Below are 13397 nucleotides of genomic sequence, written 5' to 3' on the forward strand. Positions count from 1 at the left end.
TCCTCTCCTGTTAAGTAAGTCACTCATCCAAAAGTCAGTTAATTTTCTTTCTTTCTTTCTTTTTTAATAGAGGATCCCCCCCCCCTATTTTTTCTTCTTCTTTGGAGTCTATTTTTCCCCTCTGAGCTGGACTTTGAAATAAGCTGGAAAGAGGCAAAACCAGGCTATTTGCCAGCCTGCCATTGAGGTGAGGTTTGGACATCATAGACTTCAAGAAATGTTATGCATGCCACAGCTGCCCAAAACTATTTTTGTGGTTATTGCTGCTTTCCCCCCCAAAAAGGGAAGAAAAAATAATTTACGAAGTGGGAAAAACAAAAAAAGTATTTTAGAGGGATAAAAAACTATGTGCAAAGCAAATGGCTTTTCTGTGTCAGTAGAGGTTTAGGTTTCTTTCAGCTCAGTTATGGAAGGAATCATTTGGCTCGAATGATGTGTGAATCCAAGATTAAACTAACCCACATGACTTGCGGCCTAGTCCTGTGGTTCATCATTCCATCCCTGGAGTACATGGGGTCAGGTTTATGGGTCTCACTTCTGGTATTATGCCACAGAAAGTGTATGGCGCTGGAGAGTGGATAGATTTCCTTTCAACATGCTAGTACAGAAGCTGTCTTGAGAGGCCTTTTACACAAGGGACTTTTCAAATGTTCTAGCACACTTACATCAAGCCAATGCAAATGTGCTTTAATATGGCTTACAATAGGAAGACATCCTTTTGTTGTTTTAAGATTGGACTACTGCAGTGTGCTTTACGTGGGGCTGCCTGTGAGGTTGGCCCGGAAGCTGCAGCTAGTGCAAAATGTTGCACCTAAACTAGGGTGGGTGACCATATGAAAAAAAGGACAAGGCTTTAACAATTGTGATGAAGAGGGAATTTCAGCAGGTGTCATATATATGCATGCAGCACCTGCTAAAATTCCCTCTTCACCACAACTGTTAAAGATACAGGAGCCCTGTCCTCCTTTTCATATTGTCGCCCTACTTAAAACTTCTGTGTAGGATAGTCTACTGGGAACATATTATAGCAATTCTGAAAGAGTACTGGCTGCCAATAGGCTACTAAACCAGGTTTAAGGTGCTTCTGACATATAAAGCCCTACACAACTTGGGACCTGAATACCTGATGGAGCGCTTTCTCCCTTATGTGCTTGCTCGTATATTCAAGCTGTGTGGGGACGTCGTCTTGAGGGTGTTTCTTTTGCCTGGAGTTCGTCATTCTTGTATCAAGGGCATTCTCGGTACAAACATGAGTGTAGAACTCCTTCCCTCCTCAGCACAGAGTCTTACAAGTTTGGGCACCAGCTATTTGTTCAATTAGGTTTTGATTGATTTGTTTCCTGCCTTGTGTAAACTATTATCTGTCTTACTATTTTCCCATTTGATTGCTTTTGGATTGATATTGAAGGGTTTTATTGGATTGTGCCCTACTTTGGGATTATTTTATTGGCAATAAATTCTGAAAATAAATAAATAAACAAATAAATAATTTTAATGACAATTCCTAGAGATGTGGCCATACAGTCCAAATGACCAGATGGAGCATTATTTCCCTTTTTATGGTTCTGTGCTGTCCGGAGGGCAAAAGGATGGATCCTCTATGTGGATTTTCCAAAGAGGATTTTATAATATACTTATTGGTGGCAGAGAGAGACAACAGAGGGATTGTAAAGGTAAAGGGAACAAAGTGTGAACATGATTCTTTACAGTTACATATACTTTGGCTTTGTTGCACTTTGGAATGTAGACATTTTTAAGAAAGGACCTCATGGAAAATGTGACCTTTGAGGGAAGATCTGAACAAAGGAAGAAGAGACCACAAGTAGATGTTCTGATGGGGAATACCATACATGAGGAGCAGCAAGGGAGAATGGGTGGAGCCATTTAAGAACAGGAGACCTTGGGACCATACTAGAGCAGTCTTCTGCAGCTGGTGCCCTCCAGATGTTTTGGGCTACAACTCCCAGCATTCCTAACCAATGGGGCTGATGGGAGTTGAAGTCCAAAACATCTGGAGGAACATCAGGTTGTGGAAGGCTGTAGTAGAGTTATGTTCGAAATTTTCACCTAGGTGGCAGAGGGGAAGGTGTTTTTTTTTTGTTTTTTTAAATGTTGTTCAGCAGAGGTGGGGAACTTTCAGTCCGTGGGTCAAATGTCAACCCTTTCAGTCCAGACCTCTGGACTCTCCCCAGGCAATGTCCCTCACTGATCCCATTCTGCGTTGTTTATATTATTTATTACTTCCTGCTTGGTTCCCCAACTGCAGTGCTGATGGAGGGGGAACCTTGCACAAGTTGGGAAAAGGAGAATTCCTGTCAATGTCTCTTGTTGTTGTTGCATACTGAACAAAGGTAAGAGTCACACCCATCATTCTGCTGTCTTTTTGCTCTGGCAACAGACATTGTTGGAATGCAGATTATCACAGTCTCAGCCAAGGTAATTAGGCTTTCAACAGGAGAAAGGTTCCCTGTTCTGATTGTACAGGGTCAAGCAACATGAGTGGGGGCTGTCTTCATGGCACCGGGTTCGTGCCACCTCCGTCCTCAACCCCCATTTTCCTTCTCCTGGGGGGTGTCGGGTTATTTGACACCGAGGAGGGAGTGTTGGGTTTCTGGACAGCCATCCAGGTCCTGGAACTGCCCCATCTCTCTTCCTGGTTGAAGGCAACCAATCACTGGTTGCCTTCCACCAGGCTCTGCCCCCAGGTTGGCCCTGGATTTGCCACAGAGTGATGTTACTTGGCAGAAGCGCCATGTTGATATTGCTGTATTTGAAAAAGTCAGGGTAAATCCTGACTTTTTCAGAACGCACCATTGCAGGGAAGCCCCGCAGTGGCTGCGATCCTGTCCCTGCGTTGTCTAACCAACGGGGCGCAGATCCACGGTTGTTCTCAAAGTAACATCTGAGTGAAGTCTATTGGGAAAAATAATTCAGAAGCCATATTGTTAATTACTTTGGGGGCATGCTTTCTCTTCTTTATGTATATATGCATACATAAACCCTATTGGCTAGAACTGTTTGCTGCTCGAAAGGAAGTGGGGTCACCCAATAACCCTCCGGGAGTATCCAGTTCCCATTAAATGAAGAACGGAACAGCCAGTTTTCTTAACTGACAACTGTTTGACTCAAGGAGCCTGGTTTTATTTTTTGGCTCAGAGACAAATTTGTGTCAAAACCTTTTAATACAGATGAACAAGGAGGCGTTTCTGGCACACACACAGAGAGATTGCTGACATAGAGAATATGGTATGTGAAGAAAGGCAGCCTTTCGATTAACTGTAGGAATTAAATACTATTTCTTAGATATGAGGAACTGGCATAATGTGACAAGGTGTAAAATGATTAGGGGCTAGTGAGCAATGTCTTGTTTAGTTTGTGATGACTTGAAAGCTAATCTGGAGGAAATCTGTCGAATGGGCCAGTGCGTTTCTCCAGGCTTGTTCATAGTAAATAGCCCCTTTGCATGTGGATGTTAAAATTCACCTCTGGGTGACCAAGCAGCATTTGTACATTGACAAATATTAGCAGAGCAATCCTATGCATATTTCCACAGAAATAAGCCCCATTATGTTCAGTGGCACGTGCTCCCTAGTAAGTGTGTTCAGAATTGCTGCTAGTTAGTGGCCTTGCTTTTTACGAGGTGACATTAGTTGAATGTCACCTCGTAAAAAGCAGGGGGGGGTGAGTCGATGAGTGGGGTTTTGAGTCGATTGAGCAGGGGGTTGGACTCGATGGCCTTGTAGGCCCCTTCCAACTCTGCTGTTCTATGATTCTATGATTCTATGAATAATAAAAGTCTGAATATGGGAAGTAATCTTGGAAGCTAAAAGCAAATGCAGCTACATGCACCATTTACCAGTGCAAGCTTTTCTTGATCATATTTGGCTCAAGCCTACATTTAATTGTTTAAGTTACAGCATCACTGTTTAATTTCTAAAGTGAAAGTCATTTAGGTTTCATCCTACTTCCTGTTGTGAAAGGGCTGATTGTAGTTACTTACTGTATGTGCTCAGAGTCCCTCTTTCTATCATTATCCTAGCATGTGTTGCAGGGCTGAGTACTGGAATTGTGAATAGCTTCCATGGTGCTGCTGGGCTGAATCCTGCTGAGTCCTGGCTCTTGTCAAGCTCTAAATAGCATAGAACTGTTGCCATGACTGAATAGCTAAGATGTGGATCTTTCATAGTGGGATTACTGGGTTTGCATCCAAAGATGTCCTTCCACCAGTGGAACAGACACCGCTTGTAGATACAATTTCTCAATCCTCTGCAGCCCCAAAATATGTTCCAGAAGCTTGGAAGACCCGCTGGAACATATTTGGGGGGCACAGAGGGGAACCCCTGTTGCGCAAGTTGAAGCACACTCACATAATGCTGGTTTTAGCCCATGGTCTCCACTGTGGTGGTGTTAACCTGTTGAGTTCATTTATAATACAGTATTATCAGTAGCTTGTAGTTCCTTTATCATTACAACGGAACCTGTCTATACGTTTTAAAAGCCCTGCAGTTATATGATGCAGCAACCACCTCACAGCCACCATGGGGCTTTCCCATCAAGCTGTGCATTGGATAAGTCAGGGACTTATCCTGACTTTTACCGCCATAGTGAGGGCACTACGGCTCTTCTGCCATCTGACCTCACTCCGGTGTCATAACGAGGGCATTCCTGGGCAGAAGGCAACCTCTGGTTGCCAGAAGCCGGGTGAGGGGCACAGGGCAGGCCTGACGAGTCGAATGGCCGCCGAAAAGCCCGCGCTGCCTCCTCCATTTAAGATTACTTGCCGTCACCCTGCAGCAGTGATACCACGGGGTTTGGTGGTAGACGCGGCGCCATGAAGGCAGGGCCCCAGACTGGATGAAAGAAGCTGGAGTAGTTTAGAAAGAGAGATCGTAATAAAGTTATAACCGAAGAGCCTTCTGTCTCCACGCAGTCGATATTTTAATTGTACGTTTTGTTCAAAGAATTCCGCGGAGATGCAGTATGTCGATATATCCACCATGGGGCACTAGTGGATATATCAACAAAATGCAAACATGCCTTCTTTTCAACATATTGATCTCCCACTAATATTCCTTTCTCTGAAAGTAGTAGAGGTGGTGGTCTTGTGCCAAAGATGTGGAAGTGTATAGCTTTTGAAGTGAACAGCTAGTTGTTTTTGCACCCCATTTTTTTTTAAAAAAAGCAAAGATAAAGGAAGTTCATATTTCCACCTTATCCATTATTTTCCCTTCCCAAAAAGAAATGAACAGGTCATTCTCCTGCCTCCCCATCACACTACTGAGTCTCAACAGTTTATTTGTGTGCTAGCATGGTTTCCATTAGGGGTGTGCACGGACCCCCCAATCCGCCTCGTGGCCCGATCCTGAAAATCCGGATCAGGCCCGATCCTCTTCGCACTGCTCCGCCCGTCTCCCGCTCCGCAGAGCGGAGCGAGATCCGGCTTTGCCACTGTCACTATATGGACAGCGGCGGCGGCGGCGCAAGATAAGCCACCCACCCACCCCACCTCCTTACCTTCCTCCATCGCGGGCTTCAATTGAGGCCCCAGTTGAAGCTGGAAGAGGCCTCGGCCTTCACTTCCGGCTTCAACCGGGGCCTCAATTGAAGCCCGCGACGGAGGAAGGTAAGCGTCCCTCCTCCCTGCTCCCTTACCTGGTGCTGCCACCGCTGCCGCATGGATGGCGGCGCCGGCAGCGCCAGATTACTCCCCCTCCCCCCCACTTACCTGCAGGCAAAGCTCCGGATTGAGGCGATCCTCTTCGCCTCGATCCGCAGCCCCCCTGACTCTCTTCGCCTCTGCCTTTTTCAGAGGCGAATTAGGCCGCCTCGCTCCAGCTTCTCTGAACCGAAGAGAAGCGGAGCACATCCCTAGTTTCCATCTCCCCAAAAGGATTCACACAAACACCCATTTGCCAGTATCTCTCTTCTCCATTTACAAATCCTCCCCAGAACTGGCAAGAGTGGCTTCCTGCTTTGCATAACAGTGGCCCCTAGTGGAGATATCAATCTATTCCATCTCCCTGGAATTCTAAACCCATCCAACTTATTAGAAAACTAGAAAAACTTAAGTCATCTGAACCAACCCACCCCCACCTTATGAATTTAAAGTCTTTGGGAAAGTCAAAACCTCCACAATGTCAATAACAATGTCATTGTTGAGCATCTGGATATTTTCGCACTTCTGTTGCAGTGAAATTGTGATTCCCCCTATCAGGATTATACTTGCTTCGAGGTCTGTGCAGATTATGGTTTCATGTATATTGCTCTGCCTGCTTCTGAGAATAAATTTATTTAGAAGGAAGGGCAGCAGAAAAAAACAACCATTTGAATCCCAAAAAAAGTTGTTAACCATGCTATTGCAAGTAAGACCCACTGTGATTATTTCTAGCCCAACAAACCATGTGAACCAAGCCTTAGAAGGGCAGTCTGTCTTCATCTTCAGAGTTCCTGAAATTGTTGATATATACAGTTGTGGGACTCCAGATATGTTTCTGGGCAAAACAACCATATTTCTCCACCATTACCAAGATACTGAGAAATTTATCCTGAATTTGATAAAAGGAGAATTAGTAGAGTAGCCATGTGACCTACTTTACTAATCCTCTGTTTGAAGGCCCGATTCATGTCCGATTTAAAGATAGACCCATCAGATAGGTGAGTTAACCTCTAAGCAGCAGTCTGAGCAGACACATGGATCAGCTGTTCACAGTCTTCTACACTATGAAGTGATGTATTGTATTTCTATTTAAATTGTAGTAATTACTAATTATTTCTAAATGTGTATTATATATATGCAGATTCATTTGATGATACATTTCCTCTTCTTTGCTGATGGATAAGTGGCTCTCTTAAGAGTTAGGCCAAAGTGGTTTGGAGAATGTGATATTTGGCCAATGGCATGTCTTACCATCAGTAGAGTTGTAACTTCCATAGACCATAGCTGCTCCAGTTTCTCTTTTATCTTCTTCACATTATATCTCCAGAAGTTTGCTGGTTATTTCCTTCCCATAGCTCCAAATCAGCTCCAAATTCATAATCTGCCAAGCTGGCCTTGGTGCCATCTTTGCATTTCCTTTGTTTTGGTATGTCCCCATTACTTTGGTATGTCATCCCTCTGAATCATCCCATTTTCAGAAGTGTCTGCTGCTGATTCCATTCCTTGCTTGGGGTTGCACTGTGTCGTACAGTCTAATAAGCATCCCCTCCCCACAGCTGTGGCAATAGACTTCTTTTCCATCCTGGCCAATGTGTTTGGAAATATCAAGGATGTAGTCCCCTTCTCTGGGATTAAATGCCAGGCATGCAGAAAAATACCATTATAGAAAGCTTCGCTATCCATGATTAATTCAAATGAATTAATGAATTAAAACAAATCAGTCATTAGAGATTGGAAGGGATCATGATAACGTTCAGACCAAGAAAAAAGAAATGACTCACCAGGGTAGGGAGAAGAATGATATGATTGGGTTCTGACAGCCAAACAATATATTTCCTTCTAGGTTCACTAAGGGCTCCTCTAAACAAGCAATTTATTGCACACTCATTATTGCCCAACCAAGGAGGCTTTCAGGTCCATTACATGATGTCATAAGCGACCAGAAGTCTCCTGCAGCATCCCCTGGAAATGCCACAATGAAATGTGGTAATAGACAGGAAAAAGTGGGATCTTTCTCCACTAGATAGCATTGTCTCAATAGAAGTGAAGGGGGGGGGAGTATTCAGTTCAAAGCATATGGTTGCCCTTCTCCACCCATGTAATGCAGCCCATAATAATCACGCCAAAGAAATAGGAAGCACAAAATTGCGGGTAAGCAATGTGATTTCCCCCTAACATAGTGATGCTCTTAGACTTATTGAGTGACTTTGACACATTAAAATACAGATCAGGGCTGGGGTTGCCAACTTTCTAATTAGGCTGTGCTTTTTTACAGTAGCTTGATTTGCAGAAATAAACCAGTGACAATGTTCATTTACACATCATGAAAAGCTTTACCTCTTGATTTCTACATGTTAAGTTTCTGTGAGCAGATCTCTCCCTACCCAACGCATTTCTGATCTGTTGACAATCTTAAGAGCCCAGAGAGAGTTATTAAAACCTGCAAAGCTCATCTCAGGGAAAAGAATCTAATACTAAGCATTACCATAGAGTGTTAGATTGTTGAAAGTACCTATAGTGCCTCACATAATAATTTCAGTACTCCTGCAAGGTAGGTTGGTATCCAGTGATGGTAGACGGGGAAAGGGCCTGATGGCTGAAAGAAGAGCAACTTGCATAAGCCCATCTGGGGTATTCATAAGTGAAGTAAGATTTGAACCTGGGATTTGCAGCTCAGGGCATGGCTAGATGAGGGGGGGAGGGGGATGATCTTGCGATATGATGATCGTGAGAGCCTTCCCCTCAGTCTACACGCGGCTACGACATCCTGGGAGGAAGAGGACGTCATGGCCCCCATTTTTTTTTCAATCGAAGAAGAGCGCAGGAAGCGCTTGTGTGCAAAGGTAAGTATTTTTTTAAAAAAAACTCCCACTCCCCCCCACCCCCAATGGGCATGGAGTTCCTGAGGAGCTCCGTGCCCCATGCCCGGTTCCTGGCTCCTCGCAGTTACTCACGAGGAGCCGAGACGAAACCAGGATGCGCCCAGCCACATGTCCCGCGGTCTTGGGATCATCCTGAGAAAAGTTGAGATAGAAGGGTAGGGTGATTTCCTGGGGAAAGGGAGGGATCATCCCTCCCTGCTCCTGGGATTCCCTGTGCATCATGTGGATGCACAGGGACGATCCAAGGACAATCCCCTGGGATATCGCCCCGTCAAGATATGCCCTCAATCTGAGAGCCGCTACACTACGCTCTGAATAGAAAATTATCTCTGAATAAAAGCAAGCAAGCAAGACTGTAATTGAAAACTTGGAGCATCAGCTGGATTCTCCAGTCAGAAAATTAATCCCAGTAATAGCTTGATTGCTGTTTTGGAGCATATACTTCACTTTGCTATTTGTATACAGAACAGCAAATTAGCAGTTGGTTGAATAGTACCAACGGTAACTTGCTTGCACGAAATAACATTGGACTTCTTGCACGGAGTACTTCAGAAAGGCATCAGGAATAAGTGAGAGGCTTAGTGCAGGGCAAAAAAAAAAGCGTGCCTGACTGCAATAAATTGTTCCCCGTTTACATGCTGAAATAAGGTTTGTCCAACTGCCAATTTATGTCTGAAAGCCAGATTGTTCTTTTACTGTGCTGTATGATGGGGGACTGTAATGTAATGTAGCAGCTGTAGTACTGCTAAACCACGAAGTGGGGAGAAATGCTCTAGCAGTAAGAGTACTTTGTGCAGTATCTTGGAGCTTGTAGTGTTGGGCTTTGCAAGGTTGCCAAAAGGACGTGGACACTCACATTGTGTTCCCAAAAGGATCCAAACAGTGGATCTGTGAAGGCTGTTTTGCCTGGGGTACATCAAAAGCAGCTGTTGCTGGGGTTTCATTAAACAGGCACATAAGGTTGCAATCCTAAGAACACTTACTAGGAAGTAAGACCTATTGAATGCAATTGGCTTTACATCTGATTAAACATCCTTAGGATTGCACTGTTGATTGTAGTTGCACACGAAGTGATCCAGATTATCTAGGGTGACCATATGAAAAGTTGGACAGGGCTGCTGTATCTTTAACTGTTGTAGAGAAAAGGGAATTTCAGCAGGTGTCATTTATTTATTTATTGCATTTCTAAACCGCCCAATAACTGAAGCTCTCTGGGCGGTTCACAAAAATTAAAACCATTCAAAGTATAAAACTAACAGTATAAAAACATGATATAAAATACAATATAAAAGCACAACCAGGATAAAATCAGCAGCAGTGCAGAAATGCAAATTTAAAATGCAAATTTAAAACAGCAAAGTTAAAATTAATTTATAGACTGTTAAAATGCTGAGAGAATAAAAAGGTCTTCACCTGGCGTCTAAAAGAATATAGTGTAGGTGCCAGGCGAACCTCCTTAGGGAGCTCATTCCACAGCCGGGGTGCCTCAGCAGAGAAGGCCCTCCTCCTGGTAGCCACCTGCCTCACTTCCTTTGGCAGGGGCTCACGGAGAAGGACCCCTGAGGGTGACCTTAGGGTCCAGGCAGGTACATTTGAATGCATGCAACACCTGGTGAAATTCCCTCTTCATCACAACAGTTAAAGCTGCAGGATCCCCATCCTCCTTTCCACATGGACACCCTATCCAGATTGCTATTTCAAGTTGCAAGCTAGAGCACTAACCTTCAAAAATGTCCATGGTGAATGGTGTGCCCTCTTACTGCTTAAAATCAAATGCAAAGACATGATTACACATTGCAGAAACTCACCGGTTCTTCTCTCTTTATTCAGAAAATCCTCTCGACTTCTTTCTGGGATTCTGTCGTCTTGAAACGGAATGATGAAGCTGCTACATATTGCTCCTTTTCTTTTGCTTGCCTTTACAGCTTTGGAAGCCCGACCAAAATTCTTAGGTAAATGACCAACCAAAGTTGTATAAAGTGTTATCAGTAAATGCTGATGGAATCATCAAACCTGTATTAAAAGTTGTAAGGAGTAACCCATGAACTCATTGACACAGATCAACCTTCCCCAAGCTGAGGACCTACCGATGTGTTGAACTACAACTCCCATCATCCCCACTCAGCAGGGTCATTTGGATAAAAATGCTCCATCATTGGGATGGGGGAGTAACATTTGGGTAATAAAAGCAGCTCTTATTATTTGTCATTGAAGGTTTTTTTTTTTTTAAAAAAAAAAAAGAATGAGCAAAGTGTTCATTATCAAAGGTTATTTTGCAGGAAGATCCTGCACTCAGTTATAGTACATGTGGCTGATGACCTATAAAAAGTGTGTTTTGAAAACTGCAGTCATCTATTTCAAAAGGAAGATCCTTATTTACTTTTAGTTCAGGTGAATCCCTGAGTGTCTAAGGTAGGCTTCTCGCCATGGAGAGAAGGAATGTGGAGGATAATGCAATTCAATTCAGTTGCAAGAAACCAAATCCTTCGCTCTCTTATCTCTGGACTGCTTCACATGCTACACAGCAACACACCTGGCTTTACTCTTCTTTATATTTGGATTTTATTTTATATTTTAAAAATAAGAATGTCATGCAAAAATCCCAGGGTGTAAATGGTGCCTCTTGCTGGAGTGGAGGGTTACGTGGGGGAGGGGAAGGGCATTTGACCTACCGTCTTATTTATTTATGTATTTTATTAAAACATTTATATCCCACCCTATATCTCAAGGATCTCAGGGCGGCGTACAAATAAGTATATTGTACTGAGACTTCGTTTTAAGCTTATTTTATCTGCCACAACCCGTCTTCAAATTCTGATTTTGGGTTTTAAAATGTTTATTAATTTGTATTGTTGCCTTAAATATATGTTAAGCTAACCTGAGTGGTAGTAGTGAGTGAGATAGAAATCTTTTAAAATAAGTAATGAACATGGAGCCCATTTCAAGAGATAAAAGATGGTTAACCAGGGTCTTTCCATTTTCCTTCTCCAGCCACTAAGTGTAAGACCGGTCCCCTGGACATCGTCTTTGTGATCGACAGCTCACGCAGCGTCCGTCCCTTCGAGTTTGAGACCATGCGGCGCTTCATGATCGACATCATTCAAAATCTGGATATTGGGCCTAACGCTACGCGGGTCGGGGTAATCCAGTATTCCAGCCAGGTTCAGAATGTCTTCTCCCTCAAGTCCTTCTTCAGCCGGGCTGAAATGGAGAAGGCCATCAACAGCATCATCCCATTGGCTCAAGGAACAATGACGGGACTGGCCATCCAGTATGCCATGAACGTGGCCTTCACCACACAGGAGGGGGTGCGGCCGCTTCACAAGAAGATCCCGCGAGTGGCCGTGATTGTCACCGACGGGCGGCCCCAGGACCGCGTGACCGATGTGGCGGCTCAGGCGCGAGCGGCTGGCATTGAAATATATGCTGTGGGCGTGCAGCGGGCGGACATGAACTCCTTGCGGGCCATGGCGTCACCCCCTCTGGAGGAGCACGTGTTCTTGGTGGAATCCTTTGACCTCATCGAACAGTTTGGCAAACAGTTCCAGGATAAGTTGTGTGGTGAGTGATGGGGTAAAGTCACCTCCCATGGCCAGTGATGAGCTTTAAGAAGTCTTTCGATGTGAAATCAGAGTGGGAGGGAAGAGATGGGGTGACATGTCCCTCCCTTTAGCTTATTTATTTTTTGAAAACCTCCATCAGCACTGGGCCTAAGGCCATGGCTAGACCAGGCCTATGTCCTTAGTGGTTTTTGCTCCATTTACTCTGATTCTGTTACTTCATGTGCATGAAGGCTCCCAAACATTGAAATTTATTTATTTATTTATTTATTTATTTAATTTATATACTGCCCAGTAACCAAAGCTCTCTGGGTGATTCACAAACATTAAAAACACGAGGTACAGCATAAAATATAAAACATGGAAGCGTAAACCCACAATATAAAAGTACAACCAGAATAAAACTGAACAGCAATGTAGAGATTTAAAATAGCTGAGCTAAAACACTGGTTTGCTAAAATCTTGGGGAAATATAAAAGCTCTACACCCGGTGCCGAAAGGAGTACAATGTAGGTGTCAGGCGAACCTCTCAAGGGAGCTCACTCCACAGCCGTGGGGCCACAGCAGAAAAAGCCCTTTTCCTGATAGCCACCTTCCTCGCTTCCTTTGGCTGGAGCTCCTGGAGATTGACCACTGAAGATGATGCTAGTGTCTAGGCAGGTACATATGGGAGGAGGCGATCCTTCAGATAACCTGTCCCCAAGCTGTTTAAAGCACTGGATGTTAATACCAGCACTTTGAATCAGGCCCAGACACAGATTGGCAGCCTTTGCAGCTGGAAAAGTATTGGCATAATGTGCACTTGCTGGCCAATTATTATTATTATTATTATTATTATTATTATTATTATTATTATTATTATTATTACAAGAGTGCAATCCTATGCATGTTTAGACTGAAAACTGTCCTACAGCTCCCAGCATTGAGGGTTACATTGAGGGCCTTCTCCCGTACAATCCACCCCGCACACTCAAGTCCTCTGGGAAGAATTTACTTCAGTCAGCAAAGACTAGGCTGACAACCATTACTCTTCTGCTGCTCCCAGACTGTGGAATAGCCTGCTGGAGGAGACTCGTCAGCTTGACAGTCTTTTAGCATTCAAGAAAGCTATCAAGACTGATTTCTTCCGGCAGGCCTATCTAGTGGAATTTTAGGAATTTCTTTTATCAGTGTATACTATGTTTTTAATCAGTATTTTATGTATTTTATGCTTGCTATTGTTCCATGCCTCTATCCAATCGGAGAGGCGGGTAAGAAATAATAAATTATTATTATTAAGGTTACAATGTGCCATCTTGC

General features: G+C 43.8%; 1 protein-coding gene across 2 annotated transcripts in view; it reads left to right on the top strand.

Annotated features, from left to right (window-relative positions):
* The window catches only part of MATN4 (matrilin 4), a 52594-nt gene that overhangs the window by 22902 nt on the left and 16295 nt on the right, over positions 1–13397 (top strand). For both annotated transcript variants that reach the window (XM_063120120.1, XM_063120111.1), the window contains exons 2-3: positions 10369–10490; positions 11530–12099. In XM_063120120.1, coding sequence (XP_062976190.1) covers positions 10415–10490; positions 11530–12099 — 646 coding nt within the window. In that variant the 5' untranslated portion in view covers positions 10369–10414. The remainder of the gene's footprint in view (positions 1–10368; positions 10491–11529; positions 12100–13397) is intronic.

This window comes from Elgaria multicarinata, chromosome 1, assembly GCF_023053635.1.
Source record: "Elgaria multicarinata webbii isolate HBS135686 ecotype San Diego chromosome 1, rElgMul1.1.pri, whole genome shotgun sequence".
NCBI lineage: Eukaryota > Metazoa > Chordata > Lepidosauria > Squamata > Anguidae > Elgaria > Elgaria multicarinata.